This window comes from Pteropus medius, unplaced genomic scaffold, assembly GCF_902729225.1.
Source record: "Pteropus medius unplaced genomic scaffold, Ma_sr-lr_union100, whole genome shotgun sequence".
Classification (NCBI taxonomy): Eukaryota; Metazoa; Chordata; class Mammalia; order Chiroptera; family Pteropodidae; genus Pteropus; species Pteropus medius.
In genome coordinates this window covers 623,412-637,194 of record NW_024356333.1, presented here as the reverse complement: position 1 = coordinate 637,194, position 13,783 = coordinate 623,412, and the positions used below count along the sequence as shown (strand labels likewise).

The window sequence follows — 13,783 nt, the reverse complement described above, 5'->3', positions numbered from 1 at the left end:
GCCACCCCCGGCATGGTTCAAATAGTCAGTGGAGGTGGAGAACCACTTATCCAGACCTTGGGGTGGGGGTAAGGGTGGAGAAAAGTTCCCCTTTCTCCTCTTAGTTCTTCTGGCTGGTCCAATACTTAAAATGATAAGGCAGATCAACAGGAGAAACTAACCGAGTTAATTACGTATGAACGTGCAGGGGTCCCATAAGAATATGAGGCCCTGACAGATTGGGCAGTGGAGGCTTGCATGACATTTTGAGCTAAGAAAAAAGAGGGTGAGCAGCGACTTCACAGGGGAGGAAGACAATTCCTGTGGAGGTGGAAAAGCGAATGTTTGGTAAACGAATGTCTGCCTGACCTTCAACAATGAGACACAGAGGACTTTGATCGAAGGGCCTTGCTGGGCTCCTCCCTGTCTATCACGCCTAGTTCATATTACACTGCAGTTACCTGTGATGAGGCACCCTTCCTGGAGCAGGCCCTCAACCTGATCCTTTCAGGCGGTTAGAGGGAAGGTCAAAGGTCCTTCCAGAATCTTTCTTTTCTTAAAAATAACCAGTATTCCAAAGGCATATTTTGTGACTCTCCTGGCCTTCAGGCCCATCTCTGACTGCCCTTGGCAACCAGGCGGGGGCAAGTCCAGGCTCTGACTTACCCCTAAGGTATCCCAGAAAACCTTTCTCCCGCTTTCCAGTCCCAGCATTCTCCCCGCAGCCGAAGTGTCAGTGAGGCGCCCGGCCTCTCATGTTCTACATTTCTACCCCAGCCAGACACACTCCCAGGACATGGCTCTGGTCGCACCAGCCCTCACCTCCCACAGTCACGTCTGCCCACGATGACGCTCCAGCTCCTCGCAAGCCTACGCCCACCACTGCCTCTGAGAAACTCTGTGACAGCCACAAGGAACTGCTCGCCCTTCCCTCCGCGTGCCCCCAAGGTGCCTGCCTCTGTGCGTTCGCTCATGCGGTTTCTGAACACCCTTCCCTCCACTCTCCACACGCTGCATCTATGCATTATTTATCAGAGGCCGCCCTTCCCCGACCTTTCCAGCCAGGAATCATTTCTTTCTCTTCTGAATTTTCTTCAAAGTTATATGTTCTGTGGGAGGACCGCTGCAGGGAAAACAATTTGCAAATTAATAATTTTTTTTTCTGGTTTTACTTTAATGATCAAACCTAATTAGTTGGTTTACTCGGACAGTAGTGTTCAAAATTGGATATACATAAAGATCACTGGAGAACTGTTGAAAATGCAAATTCCTCGGCCGTTTCCCAGAGATTCTCAAAGGCTGAGAACTGATGCTCCAGCAGAAACACGGGGCCACCTGCGAGTGTTCTCCAGTGCTGTTCCCGTGGGCCGCTAGGCGACAGATACCAAGGGGGGCGGTTCTTTCTAATTTCACAGCAGCTGGCCCGTGAATATATGGACCTGTTGGAATTTCGTGATATAAATCCAAGTGCAGCCTGTAGGAGAATATTGTTCACATTCCTGAAAACTGTGTAAAGGTCCTTTCTCTTACAGCAGGAACTGAAAGTCACGTGTCTATAAGGAAGCGGTAGGAACTACAGTGGACTAAAGAGAGTCCTTGCTGCTCACCGATGGGTGATCCTTTCCATTTTGCATGTGGAACGAGTCATGCCTGATCCTTCAATTTCCCCATAAAGCTGGAAATCTCGATTTTTTATGTGATATTTCCGGGTTGTTTTCAAAACGCGGCGAGGTTTGATGTAGTCCGCAGAGCCTTTGCAGCTCTGCCTGAAACCAACGATTTCAGAATGGAAGTGTACCCGGAAGTAAATCTGCGTTCTTTTTCGTTGCTGCGGCAGAAATCACACACGTCATCTCATCTATAAACTGACAAACGCAGTCCATAAAAAAGGAGACGAGCTCGTTTTAGGATTTTATAAATCATTAATTTTTTTAAGAGATGGATCTACTGTCTCACTTTACAGAAGCGAAAACTGAGATAAGTGAGTTATACGACTTTAAGCAGATAAAAGTAAGTGGACGCTTTGTGGCAAGGCGGTGCCGCGTGTCCAGAACGAGGGTTTGGAAATCGGAGGGACGCGGCTTCCTGCCACTCGGGTTGTGTGACCGCGAGGAAATCGCTTAATTTAAATCTACTATTCTAACCTGCGAAATGGGATAAATATAGCTATATTGCTAACATGACTAAACATTAGCGCCTCTCCCCCCAAATTCATATGTCGAAACCCTTACCCTGGACATGAGGGCATTAGGCGGCGGGGCCTTTGGGAGGTGCTTCGGTCAGGGGGGCGGAGCCTTGTGAACGGGGTCAGCGCCTTTAAAAAGGGGACGCCAGACAGCCGCCTACTCTTTCCGCCATGTGAGGACACAGGTAGAAGACTAACATCCGAGACCCGGGAGAGGGACCGCACAAGAACTCCACTGTGATGGCGCCGTGACCTCGGACCCCCAGCTTCCAGAACTGTCCAAGCCACCCAGTCTGAGGTGCTTTGTTACGCAGCCTAAACTGGCGAGGACATACTAGTTGGGATCTTACGAAAACGATAATATGTTGCGTGTAAGATTTTGGCACCACTTGTAAAAGTTTCTCGCTGTCGATTCTCCCCATGGGCTCCGTCCACCTCGGCTCTTAAGCAATGGAATGATTTTCATTAAGACGACCGTTTTTAGTAAGCCAAGTTACGACTAATTTGTAGGTTAAATTAGTCAAGTATTTGAACTTTGCTGAGGTGGTTTCTTTACCTGATAAAGAAGTTGCCCTATTTGATCTTTAAGACCCTGTTTAGTTCTATAATTTTATTATCTCTATGATTCAGTTCACATATTTTAAAAGTAAATGTTTAAACTGGGAATTACAGTGTTTGTGTCTGAATGTCTTAACTACCAATTTACAGATTGAAAAACATATATACAGTTATTCATATTTTTAAAACTGATTACAGCTTCTCCATTAACCATCGACAATTGTATTTTAAGTTATAAATTTAGCTCTTCATTTTATTAAAGATGTTTAAGTTATAGTTTTTTGCCATGCTGGAAATGAAGAAGAATTGACTAGTATAGAATTTTCCAACTCCTGGCTGTAGTGTCATGGAAGGGGCTGAATGGTGAGCAGTCACTTCACATCAACAGAGAGGTGCCTGAGAAAACCTTTTCGTTCCCGCCACTGTCCCAAGTTTATTCAGATGCTCCCTGCGGTAGCACAGCCCGCCTCAGCGTGTGGTCAGAAGACCCCAAGGATCCTAGAGACTCCCTTCCAACTCTGTATCTGTGTGGGGCCTCATTTTCTTCATATAATTCAACCCAAAACACCATGCAGCAGTAGACTGAATGCAGATATGAGAATCCAGCTGTCTTCCATTACGCCAGATAGTAAAGACATTTACAAAACTGTAAAGCGATGCCCCCTCTCAATGTTTTTTGTTTTGGAAAATACAATTACATTTCATACATGTGTGTTAACTAAATGAACATACAATGGGCTTATTATCGTTTTACAATGAATGAATGAGCATATGTTTTAAAATTTCTCAATTTTAATTTCTAATATGGTAAATATTGATTGATAAACAGAACCTACATCGGCAATCTCCTCGGGGGCTCTTAGTAATATTTCAGAGTGTAGAAGTGTCCTGAAACAAACAGTCTCGAAAACTTCCTGCTGAGAACTTAGTGCCGGGGTAGAATGTGCACCCATTGCAAATGATTTCACATAGGGTGGGAAGAAGCCGGAAGTGTAAGGCCCGCAGCGCCGTCCCGAGGTGCAGTGACCGAGGCCCACGGGTCGGTGTCAGCGGGGGCACATCGGGTCCCAGGGGTCCCGTGCAGGAGCGGTGGCGGGCCTCAGGCCCGCTCTGCAGCACGTCCCCGCGGCCACCAGTGTGGCTCGTCACAGCCCATGCTTTGGGAGCCGCTGGTCCGCCGCTCCTGGGACTGTTTTCCAAGCTGCTCTGCCAACTCCATTCACTGACTTGTGCCTGAATCTTCAGTCAGAGGGAGAACTTGCCAGACATTTTAGGAGACTGACCCTTCACGGGTCGTGGACATGAGGATAAATGGAAAGGCGGGAGGAGGGGACTCTCCCGTCCCTCCACGCAGGCCGCACGGCGGGAAACGAGCTGCGGGGCGGGGGCCGGGCGGACCCCCTCACAGCCGCAGAGGGAACTGGTGCTTCACCCAGTTTCCGACTCCTCCACCCAGAGTTTAGGCCTCCAGGGCCGTTAGTGACAGCAGCCCACAGAAGCTGATGCAACGATCACCTCTCACGGCTGCGGGCTGGGCTGGGCTGGGCTGGGCTGGGCTGGACTGGGCTGGGCAGGACTGGGCTGGGCTGGGCTGGCTGGGCTGGGCAGGACTGGGCTGGACGGCTTCGCTCAGGGTCCTTGGCGCAGTCGCAGGTGCAGTGGCTTGGCTAAGGTCATCGGCCTGCCCGGGCTGGTCCAAGCCGGCACTGTCACACGCCTGGGGGCTGGGAGCCCAGCTGGGCTGTCAGTGGGGCCCGGGCACTCACAAGGCGGCAGCTGAGTTCCAAGAGCAGAGCAAGTTTTCCCAGAGGCAGGGAGTGCGAGTTGCCGTTGAAGTTTTACCCATGACTCGCGCAGTGTCCCTCCCACCACACTGCCTTAATCAAAGCGATGCCACTGCCCGGCCAGGCCCGGGGACACAAGAGGAAACAGACAAGTGGACAGCACTGAACGTTACGCTGGGAGACACGGCCGAGCTCATCCTTAAAAAATATCACCCGCCACCCTCTCAGGTCCCAGCTACTGTCCCTTTCTTTATCGCTTCTGCATGCAAATAGCGTGTCCCTTCTTCTTAGCAGTTCAGTGGCTCCCCACTGTGTTTACGATAAAAATTAAAACGTTAACGCAGACTGTGTTGATCAAGTTCCTCCGGGGAGGACGGGGTGGCTCAAAGGGAGAGATGTGAGGCCAGGTCAAGGAACGTACTATTAGGAAGGCTCTCCAGCACGTTCGGAAGCCTTCTACACATGCTGCTTTCTTGCAAGTATTCTTCGACCCCCTATTTGCACAGACAAGAAGAGAACTAGATAAGGGAGAATAACCGTAAAATAGAGCAAGTTGTCTAAGCCTTTTACCTTGTCCCCTCCTTAAAGTGATTATCATCTCGTCGTGAATTAGGAGCTATGGAGCAAAGGTCCATGGCTGTCCTTTGCACTGCTGCTATAAAAACATTTATTTGAGTATTTATAACAGAGCTGATACTATTCAGAACGTTCATTCACAAATCTTGGCTTCTATGTTATCGCACTGTTTATAGCAGCACTGGTAAACCCAAAGTGTCAGCTAATCCTAAATTATTCATCGGGGACTTGTAAATTGTTTTTCGTAATTACATAAGAATTTGGGTCTAAAGTTTTGGGACACTGTAATACTGCAAAAAAAATACTGAGCTCATACTGTGGAGGACTCATAGAGGAGGACTTCCCCCGATTTTCCCCCTGCTCAGCTCCTCCTGCCATCTGGTCCATGTCCCTGCACTCCATGTGCCCTGCACACCCATGCCCCCACCTATGCCCCTGCATCTGAATGCCCCACTCCATACCCACCCATGCACCCCACCGAGCACTAATTCCTGCCTCCCACCTATAGGCCCCACTCCATGTCAGCATCCATATCAATTCTATGCCCCATCCATAATTCCCTGCCCATGCCCCAGACTCCATACTCCCACCTATGCTCCTCTCCAGTATGCCCTTCCCACTTCACCCATACTCCCCTCTCCATGCCCCACCCACGCCCCATCCATGCTGGAAAGCTTTCAGAACAATGCAAAGCACCACTCTACTCTCTCACAGGAAGATTACTTCCTTTCAGGCATCCCTGGGGCTGAGAAAGGTAATTAAGGACTTTTTCAAGAGGAGAAAATCTCCAACTTCTGTCTTCCTTTGGTCTACCTACTGCTGTCATATGAAAATAAGAATTCGACAGAGATGAATGTTTTTTTTAAAGGATTCCTATATGGAGTTTCTCTTACTTTTTTCAAATATAGACTCTTTGCTATAATATGTTTGATTTTCAAAAAAATTGATGGGCAATATTGTCAGACTGGAATTGTAAAAAGGTTTTCCCAAGTTCCATGTGATAAACCACCCCTCTGCAACAGGAACAGGAAGAAAAAGATGGTTCGAGGCTCTCCACTTTCACTTTGTACCTTGAAAATTGCTTTACTTTTTATGCAATAAGTGTGTCTTACTTTTGTAATTAAGACTTTTTAATTTAAAAAATTTCCCCTTTGTCCAATATTTGAAAAACATAATCTTAAGTGTTAACTATTATAGTACAGACTTTTTTGAAATAAAAACTATTCCCAGCTGATATTTTAGAAGCAAGACTCAGATTTTAAAGCAGGTGCAGATCCTAAATAACGGAGACCCTCTTTCTTCTTGGAATAGCTTAACACTTTCTAGAGTCTACGGCTATGAATAGCAAGGCAATATTTTAAAATATTAACTGAATCTCTTTCACAGTTTACTGTGCTCCTTATCCATCCTCCAATTAAAGGAATATCTATCGATAAATTAGCGGTAATCTAAAGGAGGAAAATCCCAGGACTACCTCAAAAGCTTTAGAAAAAGCATGTGAAAGACTTAAACATTCATTTGTGATTAAAAATATATATATTAGAAAATTAGGAATAGAAAGAAACTTCTTTAAGCTGGTACCAAAGATCTAGCAGATATTGTAGATTATAGAGAAATTTCTGATGCGTTCCTTTAAGAAAGGGAATCCAAGCTGCCCACCACCTCCAACGCCAAGCACGGTAGTAGAGGCCCGGCCAGAGCAACAGAGGGGGAGCTAGATAGAGGAGACTTAAGAATAGGAAGAGGAGTATCAAAACTGCCACTGTTTGAGATCATAGAATCATCTCTATTTAACAGGCAACACAATCAACAAGCTATTGGAACTAATGATAAATTCTGCAATGAAGCCAGGTTCAAGATCGACTTATAAACATAAGCACTGTCTGTATCCAAGCAGGAGACAGAAACTCTACAGCAACTGAGTTAAATGTAAAGGATTATTAAGCAATGATAGGAGCATAAGCTGTAAAGATGGGGAGAGAGCTCCACAGGGTACCCCAAGGGACCAACTTGGAAGGGGGCTTCAGACCTCATCGAAGAAGGTGTGGCTGTAGGATGGCGGAGAAGTTCCTGGATGCCCAGGCCAGAGCTGGTCACAGCCTCCAGGCAAGAAGAAGAAACTGTAGCGGGGGTCGGGGGGGCCCCACAGGGGAGCCAGCTGATGCTGTTGGGTGATGCACAGGTGGGCACAGAGAGGATGGGCACACACGGGGAGCCAGGACGCTGCTGCAAGCATGGAGCCTGGAGAGCCTGTCAGGAGGGCTCTGGGAAGAGCCTCCAGCATGCAGGCAGGCCGAAGCTGGTGGGCAGATGTCCAGGGGGGGTCACAGGTGCAGAGAGCTTGGTACGCATCCTGTCTGAACTTGGAACTGGAGAATCTAGAGTCTCCCTAAATTGAGAAGATGGAGTTGGAAATCCAGAGAAGCCAAGACAGAATGTCAACACAGAGTGCTGGGGAGGAGGCTGCTGCACAGAGCAAGACCTCCAGGGCCCTGCAGAGAGCACATCCTCCCCGCTGCCCCCCGCCCCGCCTCCCCCCCACCCCGTCCGACCGGGACACACAGGTGAGGCAGCCGCCCAAGGCCCCAGGGAGAGCTCCCTGAAGGATGCAGGTCATGAAACCTCCCGGGACAAAGCAGCACCTTCCCTGCTCCAGGAAGAGAACAGTCTGCACCAGACTGGGAGTGACACCAACCTGGGAGTCAGGCCCAGGACGGTCGAACCTGACCTTTCGCCTGATTCTCCACGGATTTCCTAGTCATCGTCCCACAGTTTACTGCCCTGAGCCCAGGCCCCTTCGCCCTGTCGCAGCCCCACAATGTATCATCGTTTGTGTAATAAGGTGCATAGGCTTTTGGATGTAACAGCAGGTCTTAATTTTCCTTCTGAAGACTCCCGTGTGTGTGCGAAAATACTACATACGTTCATATGCTTTCCCCTGCCGCTGCCTTATGCCAGCTTAACCCACGGACCCTGCCGGCGGGAGGGAGTTTTCCTTTCCACACTTTAAAAGCGTTAGGTGTTAGTGGAACATCTATGTTATCCACAGAAAGTCGATTCTTTCAGAGCTCTGGTTCATGAATAACCGCCGTGGCCACATACGAGGACATCCCCGTGGGTCCAGCTCTGAGAGCTCCGTGATCTGCCGTGCAGGGCTCTGAGCCGCTCTGAGTCACAAGGGAAGGGCTGACCGGCTCCACGGACGGCCAGTCCGTACTCTGTGGGTTTGAGCTTGTTGAGCTGGTCCTTCCATGTGCAGCTGCTTTCTCCCCCGTCGGTCATCTAAGTGTGTCCACCCAGGGAGCCTCCGCGTTTCTTTAGTTCTCAGATGGGGTAACAGTGACGCCCCCTGGGAGCGGGAACTTGCCGGGTCCAGACCCAGACCTACTGAGTTGGAAACGAGGGTGAGCCCAGCAGTTGTTCTGGGTGTCCAGGGGATTGGGACGGACACCCCAGCCAGCCAATCACGGCTCAAGCACGATGCTCTCTCCCTGCGCTGTCCCGCCCCCGCCTGGACAGGGGATCGTGCACGGGGGTGCGCGGGCCATCTCCCTAGGGAAGCAGTCTGCTGCTGCTCCTCCCCGCCAAGCCCCAATCCCGGTACTCGGTGAAGACCGAGCGCCCGGCTATCTGGCAGAAAGCGGTGCTTGAACCTGTCCGAATCAATGATGAAGGTCGCCTCCATGACAGGCTTCACCCCGTTACTGGGAGACTGCTGAGGAAGGCGCCGGGGCCCAGCAGACGCCGCCCTTCACCTTTCCCGCCAAGACCTGTCAGACACATGACTCCACGTGGAACACGGCTACAATAACAATTATTATAATAGCAAACTTTTATTGCACTATTATGCGCCAAGTACTGTTCTCAGCAGGACTGGCTACATAATTTGCTCGGCCGGGTACAAAATGAACATATGGGGCCCCTTGCGCAAAAAGCCGGGGAAAAGTGCTGTTAAAAGCACCAGAATATCAAGTTTTCTCCTTTCTTTTGTGGTCTATCTCAGGCTTATGCAGGTGGCTTTTATTTTCTATTTAACGTCACTCTCTGTGGAGTATGAGGACACTGTTAAGGGACTGTAGCCCTCCCAGGTGCCTGGGGGCCCTGTTCTGCTGGTTTTTACACACCTACCACCAACTAACTCCCACACACACGCACTGCCAGGAACCACCACACCCTTGGCCAGGCGGGGAAGCCCATCACCCAATCCCTGGCAGACAGGTGACCGCCCCAGGGCAATGCAACCTTCGCACCTGGATATGCTGGGTACCAGGATCAGGGGTAGACACTGCTAGCCCTGGGCAAGAAGGATGCTGCCAGGCCCTGATCCCAGAGGCCGCATGGCACAAGGCCAACCCTCCCATGCCCCTACTGGGCCCCCTGGGAGTGAAGGGCAGCCAAGGTCATGGGGTGGGGCAGGGATGGAGCCAGGTGGGTCCAGGGGTGGAGATCCTGCCCCAGGGAGGTTGGAGGCAGGACCAGTGCAGCCTTCAAGCTCCCCACAGGTTCCAGGGTCCCTCAGGGCTTCTCTCACAAAGGGCCAGAAGACGGCATTATTAAGACTTTCAGAGCCTGGGAGTCTAGGTCATTGTCTCCATTTCACAGATAAGGGAGCCGAGGCACAGAAAGAGCCGGGCAGGTGGGGTGGCCTCCAACCCAGGCCAGACGAGAGCCCGCGGCCCCGGCGGGCGTACGTGCAGGCCAGAGGCCCGACGGCACACGCCACACGCCGCCGGGCCCGTCCATAGCTTCTTTCTCTCCTTTTCCCTAAAGCTTGCGTTAAGCCTCCCCAAAGCAGAAGTAGGAGCATCAAGACCGTGGGAGCCATCGGTCTAGGAGGCGAAGGGCCCGCGGAGCTGAGGGAGACTGGCGGGCTGGTGTCACGCTGCCCGCTCTGAGCGCCCTGCACAGCTGGCTCAGGAAGCATGCTCAGCTCCTCGTGTTGGCTGGCTCCATGGGCCGGCACGAAGCGAAGGCCCCGCTCCACTGCGGTAAGGAAGGACTCCACGGCAGAACTCGGCAATCTCCTAGAGCTTCACGGGAGCTCTTTTCAGGGCCCATGCCTCCTGGTTTGCTTCTAGTTTACTTCCCTGCAAGAGGGAAGGGCTTTGGAAATACGGTCTCAAAAGAATGACACTCCCCCTGCACCGCAGTTGCCATCGAGTCACCCGGAAAACGGCCCTGAGCACGGCGACACTACCGCAGCCTGCGGGTCGGGCCCGGGCTGCTGGATACGTGGTGAAAGGCCCTGGCCTGCTGCCTTTGACGAGTCCGGCCGTGCCAACGCTGCGCCACGACCGATGTCAAGCTGCCACGTGACAGCCGCCCGCCTGCAGACCACCTGACAGCTTCACGGTCTGCTCTTGCAGGCGGGAGGAGCCAGCCCCGCTGCAGCCCCAGCGGGCCGCGGACATCCCAGCGCGCTCTGCGTGCGCGCCCCAACACAGTGAGCTGGGGGCACGGAGCGGGGCTGCATGCAGCGACGTCCACCTTACAGTTCAACAGACTGAGACTCCAGTACACAGAACGTTTGGCCGCAGGTCCCCAGCAAAGACCCGCCCTTTAGACAAGAATGACGCTGAAAGCGCCCAGCTGTCATCCTGTTGGCTTGGAGATGGACGGCTGAGGTGCGCCACCCTCAGCCCACGGTCTGTACCGGGAAAGGCTCCGGAACAGGAGGCGCGTGACTGGATGCTAAATGGTGAGACTGGAGAGATGCCGAGAGGCTCTCAGAGCACGGACAGCACCTGGGGACCACCGAACCTACTCGCCTGGGGACGCAGAACATGCTCTGGGCAAATAACTGTGGGGAGGATGGTAAAAAGAACCAGGGACTGAATAAGTTGATTTGGTTGTAGAAAAGGCTTATCTGTTCCTCCTTTGTATTAAAATCCCCTTTGACTGTTGACTGAATTTCTCTGGAAGGTCCCTACCATGACCCTTCCCCCGTGCATTACCACTGGCAGAGTCCTTACTGAATATTTCTTGTGAGTCTAAGTATATCCTCAGGGTGCAGAATCTAGTTCAGTTGGACTTGGCTTTACTAGCTTTTGGAACAAGGCCAGGTATCTCCCCAAAGCTTGGGAGTGGCTGGAAGGATGCATTTGACTGTTCTACATGCCTTCGGAGAGATTTTTCCTGGGGAACGACCTGGTGTGGAGACTCCATTCCTTTTTCTAAACTAGCTCGTGTGGGAACAGGGCAAGTTCTCATAAAACTTCTACCGAGGCGAGCATTAGCATTAGAAATGAAGAGATAGGAAACGTATGAAAATATATAGAAAAAGAAAACATAAATAAGAACTTCATTAAATGAGAGTCAACGATCTTAAACGTGTACAACATTCTTGTTGCTACTTAAAAATAGAATGAGGAAGGATGATTTGGTGGGAGTGATTGTTTGGGAAAAAAATCAACTTAACATCACTTTGCTTTTGATTTCTGCTGCCAAGAACGCGCGTGCTACATCTTCTACTTCAAACATAAGTGTCTCCAGAAACCTTTGGATCTCGTATCACAAAGCCCCATCTGTTTCACCCTCTCCAAATTAGCATTTTAGCTTGATTCATTTATAATTTTTCTGACATTCGCTTGATTTCCCCTCTCTCGTTATCTAAAATCACAACTGGTATCTTTCAGATTTGGATTCAACTTACAAAATAATTTTTAGCTTTTTAAAATCCTTTTTAGGAGTAAGCAGGGTATAAATAAGTCTGAAAAAGAATGATGGAGGTATACGTGCACAAGGGTGTTCATCGCAGTATTGTTTGCGATGGCAACAGTTGGCGACAAATGCCTATGATGGGATGGTGGTTAAAGCAATAATTACTGAAAGAATAAAATATCTCTTGATCAATCAATCGGTATATCCTGATATAGAAGGCTGTATATAATACATTAAGTAGAAAATAAGCAAGTCGAAATAACCAGGATACAGATAGTTTTATGTATAGAAAAAAAGCAGGGCACAGAAAGTAGATTGCAAGTCACTCCAAGTAAGGGATGGGATAAACCCTGGGGTGGGGACAGGGCACAGGGTGGAGGCAGTAGAAGAGACAGTGACCTTTTTTTCTGCGGGCTGGTGATATGTTTGAATCTTCTACAATATGAATCTGTGGATTCATGTCATCTTGTAATTAAAAAAAATCCAAACAAAGGCAAAAATTCTTGAATTACGAAGTCTATATAATAAAATAGCAAATGACACAAATAAAAGTCATCAGGAATCTAGAAGATCTCCTTCTTATTCCTATTTTGAATAATGTTATGTCTATACCCAAGGCACAATAAAGAAGAAAGAAATTTAAAACACACACGAGGAAATCGATAGCTGAAGACAACGGCCAGTGTGTGGCTGTCTGTCCCGTAAGCACGGGGATTACAATTTTAGGTAGAGTACGGAACGGAGGCAGATATATATTTGTGTGTGTAAAATTTTGTTTCGTTTTGGAGAGGACATTTTCCTGATGATGATGATAATGATGATGATGATGATAAAATTGCCATTATGGCCGGCGATGTCTTAAATAATTTTGCTTTTATTCACTCAAATAATCTTAACCACAACTCAGTCAGGAAGAGTCTGTGGCTATTCCCACTTTACAGATGAGAAACAGGAGAGGTGAAGGAACTTGACCAAGGTCACAGAGCTGGTAAGGGGTGGAGCCGGGATTGAAACTCAGGTGGCCAGAATCCAGAGTCTATACCTAACCACTCCCCCGAGAGCATGCAAACACCTGCACCTGTGCGCATCTGGGGGTGCAGAGCCAGCACTGCTCCGGGGAGCCGGACCAGCAGCACCGCCTCCCCTGCAAGCTCCCCGCACAGGTCCAGGCTGCAGTCGGCAATTCCTCGCCACACACGCAACCGCTTCTTCTTCGGATGCTTATTTTCTGGTGTTTTTGTGCGACCGCACTTAGTTGAGGTTAGCGGGCCTTGGGAAGGAACTACAGGGATGGACACCCAAGAGGTTGGGGTCCTCTGAGTCCTGGTGGTGGTTGGGGGCAAGGAATGGGAAACTGGGAGGTCACAGCAAGAGACTGTGCTGACAGAGCTGGAGGGCTGAAGGCAGGACACGCTTGCTCTCGAACCTGCGGCCAGGCCGGGCTGCTCCTAGACCCTCCCCGACACTGCCTCGCGGGACTAGCCCAGAGGTACTGGGCAGTGCGAACCACACCTGTAGTTCAGAAGGAAGAAGAAGTCAGGGCCCCAACCAAGGGACTCGCAGCCTGTGGCCTAAGAGGACATCCAAGGATGAACACAGAAGAGAAATATTTAGCTGAAGATGTGGGCTTTGGAGCCCGTGGCAGAGCCAGCGAAGGTGGGTGACCTGACCTGTGGCAGCCTCTCTTTTCTTAGCTTTAACATGGAGGGACTGCCCCGCGTCGCTGGGCTGCAGGGAGGGTTAGAGGAGACGGCGTAAGGCAAACAGCGTGGTTCTGGGCTCCCCGTTAGCGGGTGGGGACTCTGTGGCTCACTCCCTGCCCGAGATCTCCGTCACCCCGTCAGGTGTCAGGCCCGCATTCTACGGAGTAGGTACACATGGGAAACCAACAGATTTTGCCTTTGCATACATATATGTCTGCGTGTACCTTATTCACAATGAAATCGAACACTTTTATTTTTAAGAAAGTGATCACAACAGCTAATGACACATTTTATCATTTTTGTACGGTGAAGCTAAGCCCAACTCCAATGAGCTTAGA

The 13,783-nt window shown here is 50.1% G+C and overlaps 1 protein-coding gene across 11 annotated transcripts in view; it reads right to left on the bottom strand.

Annotated features, from left to right (window-relative positions):
• XRCC2 (X-ray repair cross complementing 2) overlaps nt 1-13,783 on the bottom strand; it is a 128,855-nt gene that overhangs the window by 28,413 nt on the left and 86,659 nt on the right. Inside the window, exon 5 of one of the 11 annotated variants that reach the window (XM_039861335.1) lies at nt 10,147-10,169. The exons of the other annotated variants lie outside the window; for them this stretch is intronic. Coding sequence (XP_039717269.1) covers nt 10,162-10,169 — 8 coding nt within the window. The 3' untranslated portion in view covers nt 10,147-10,161. Of the gene's footprint in view, nt 1-10,146; nt 10,170-13,783 lie in introns of those variants that run through there. 11 annotated transcript variants of the gene reach the window in all.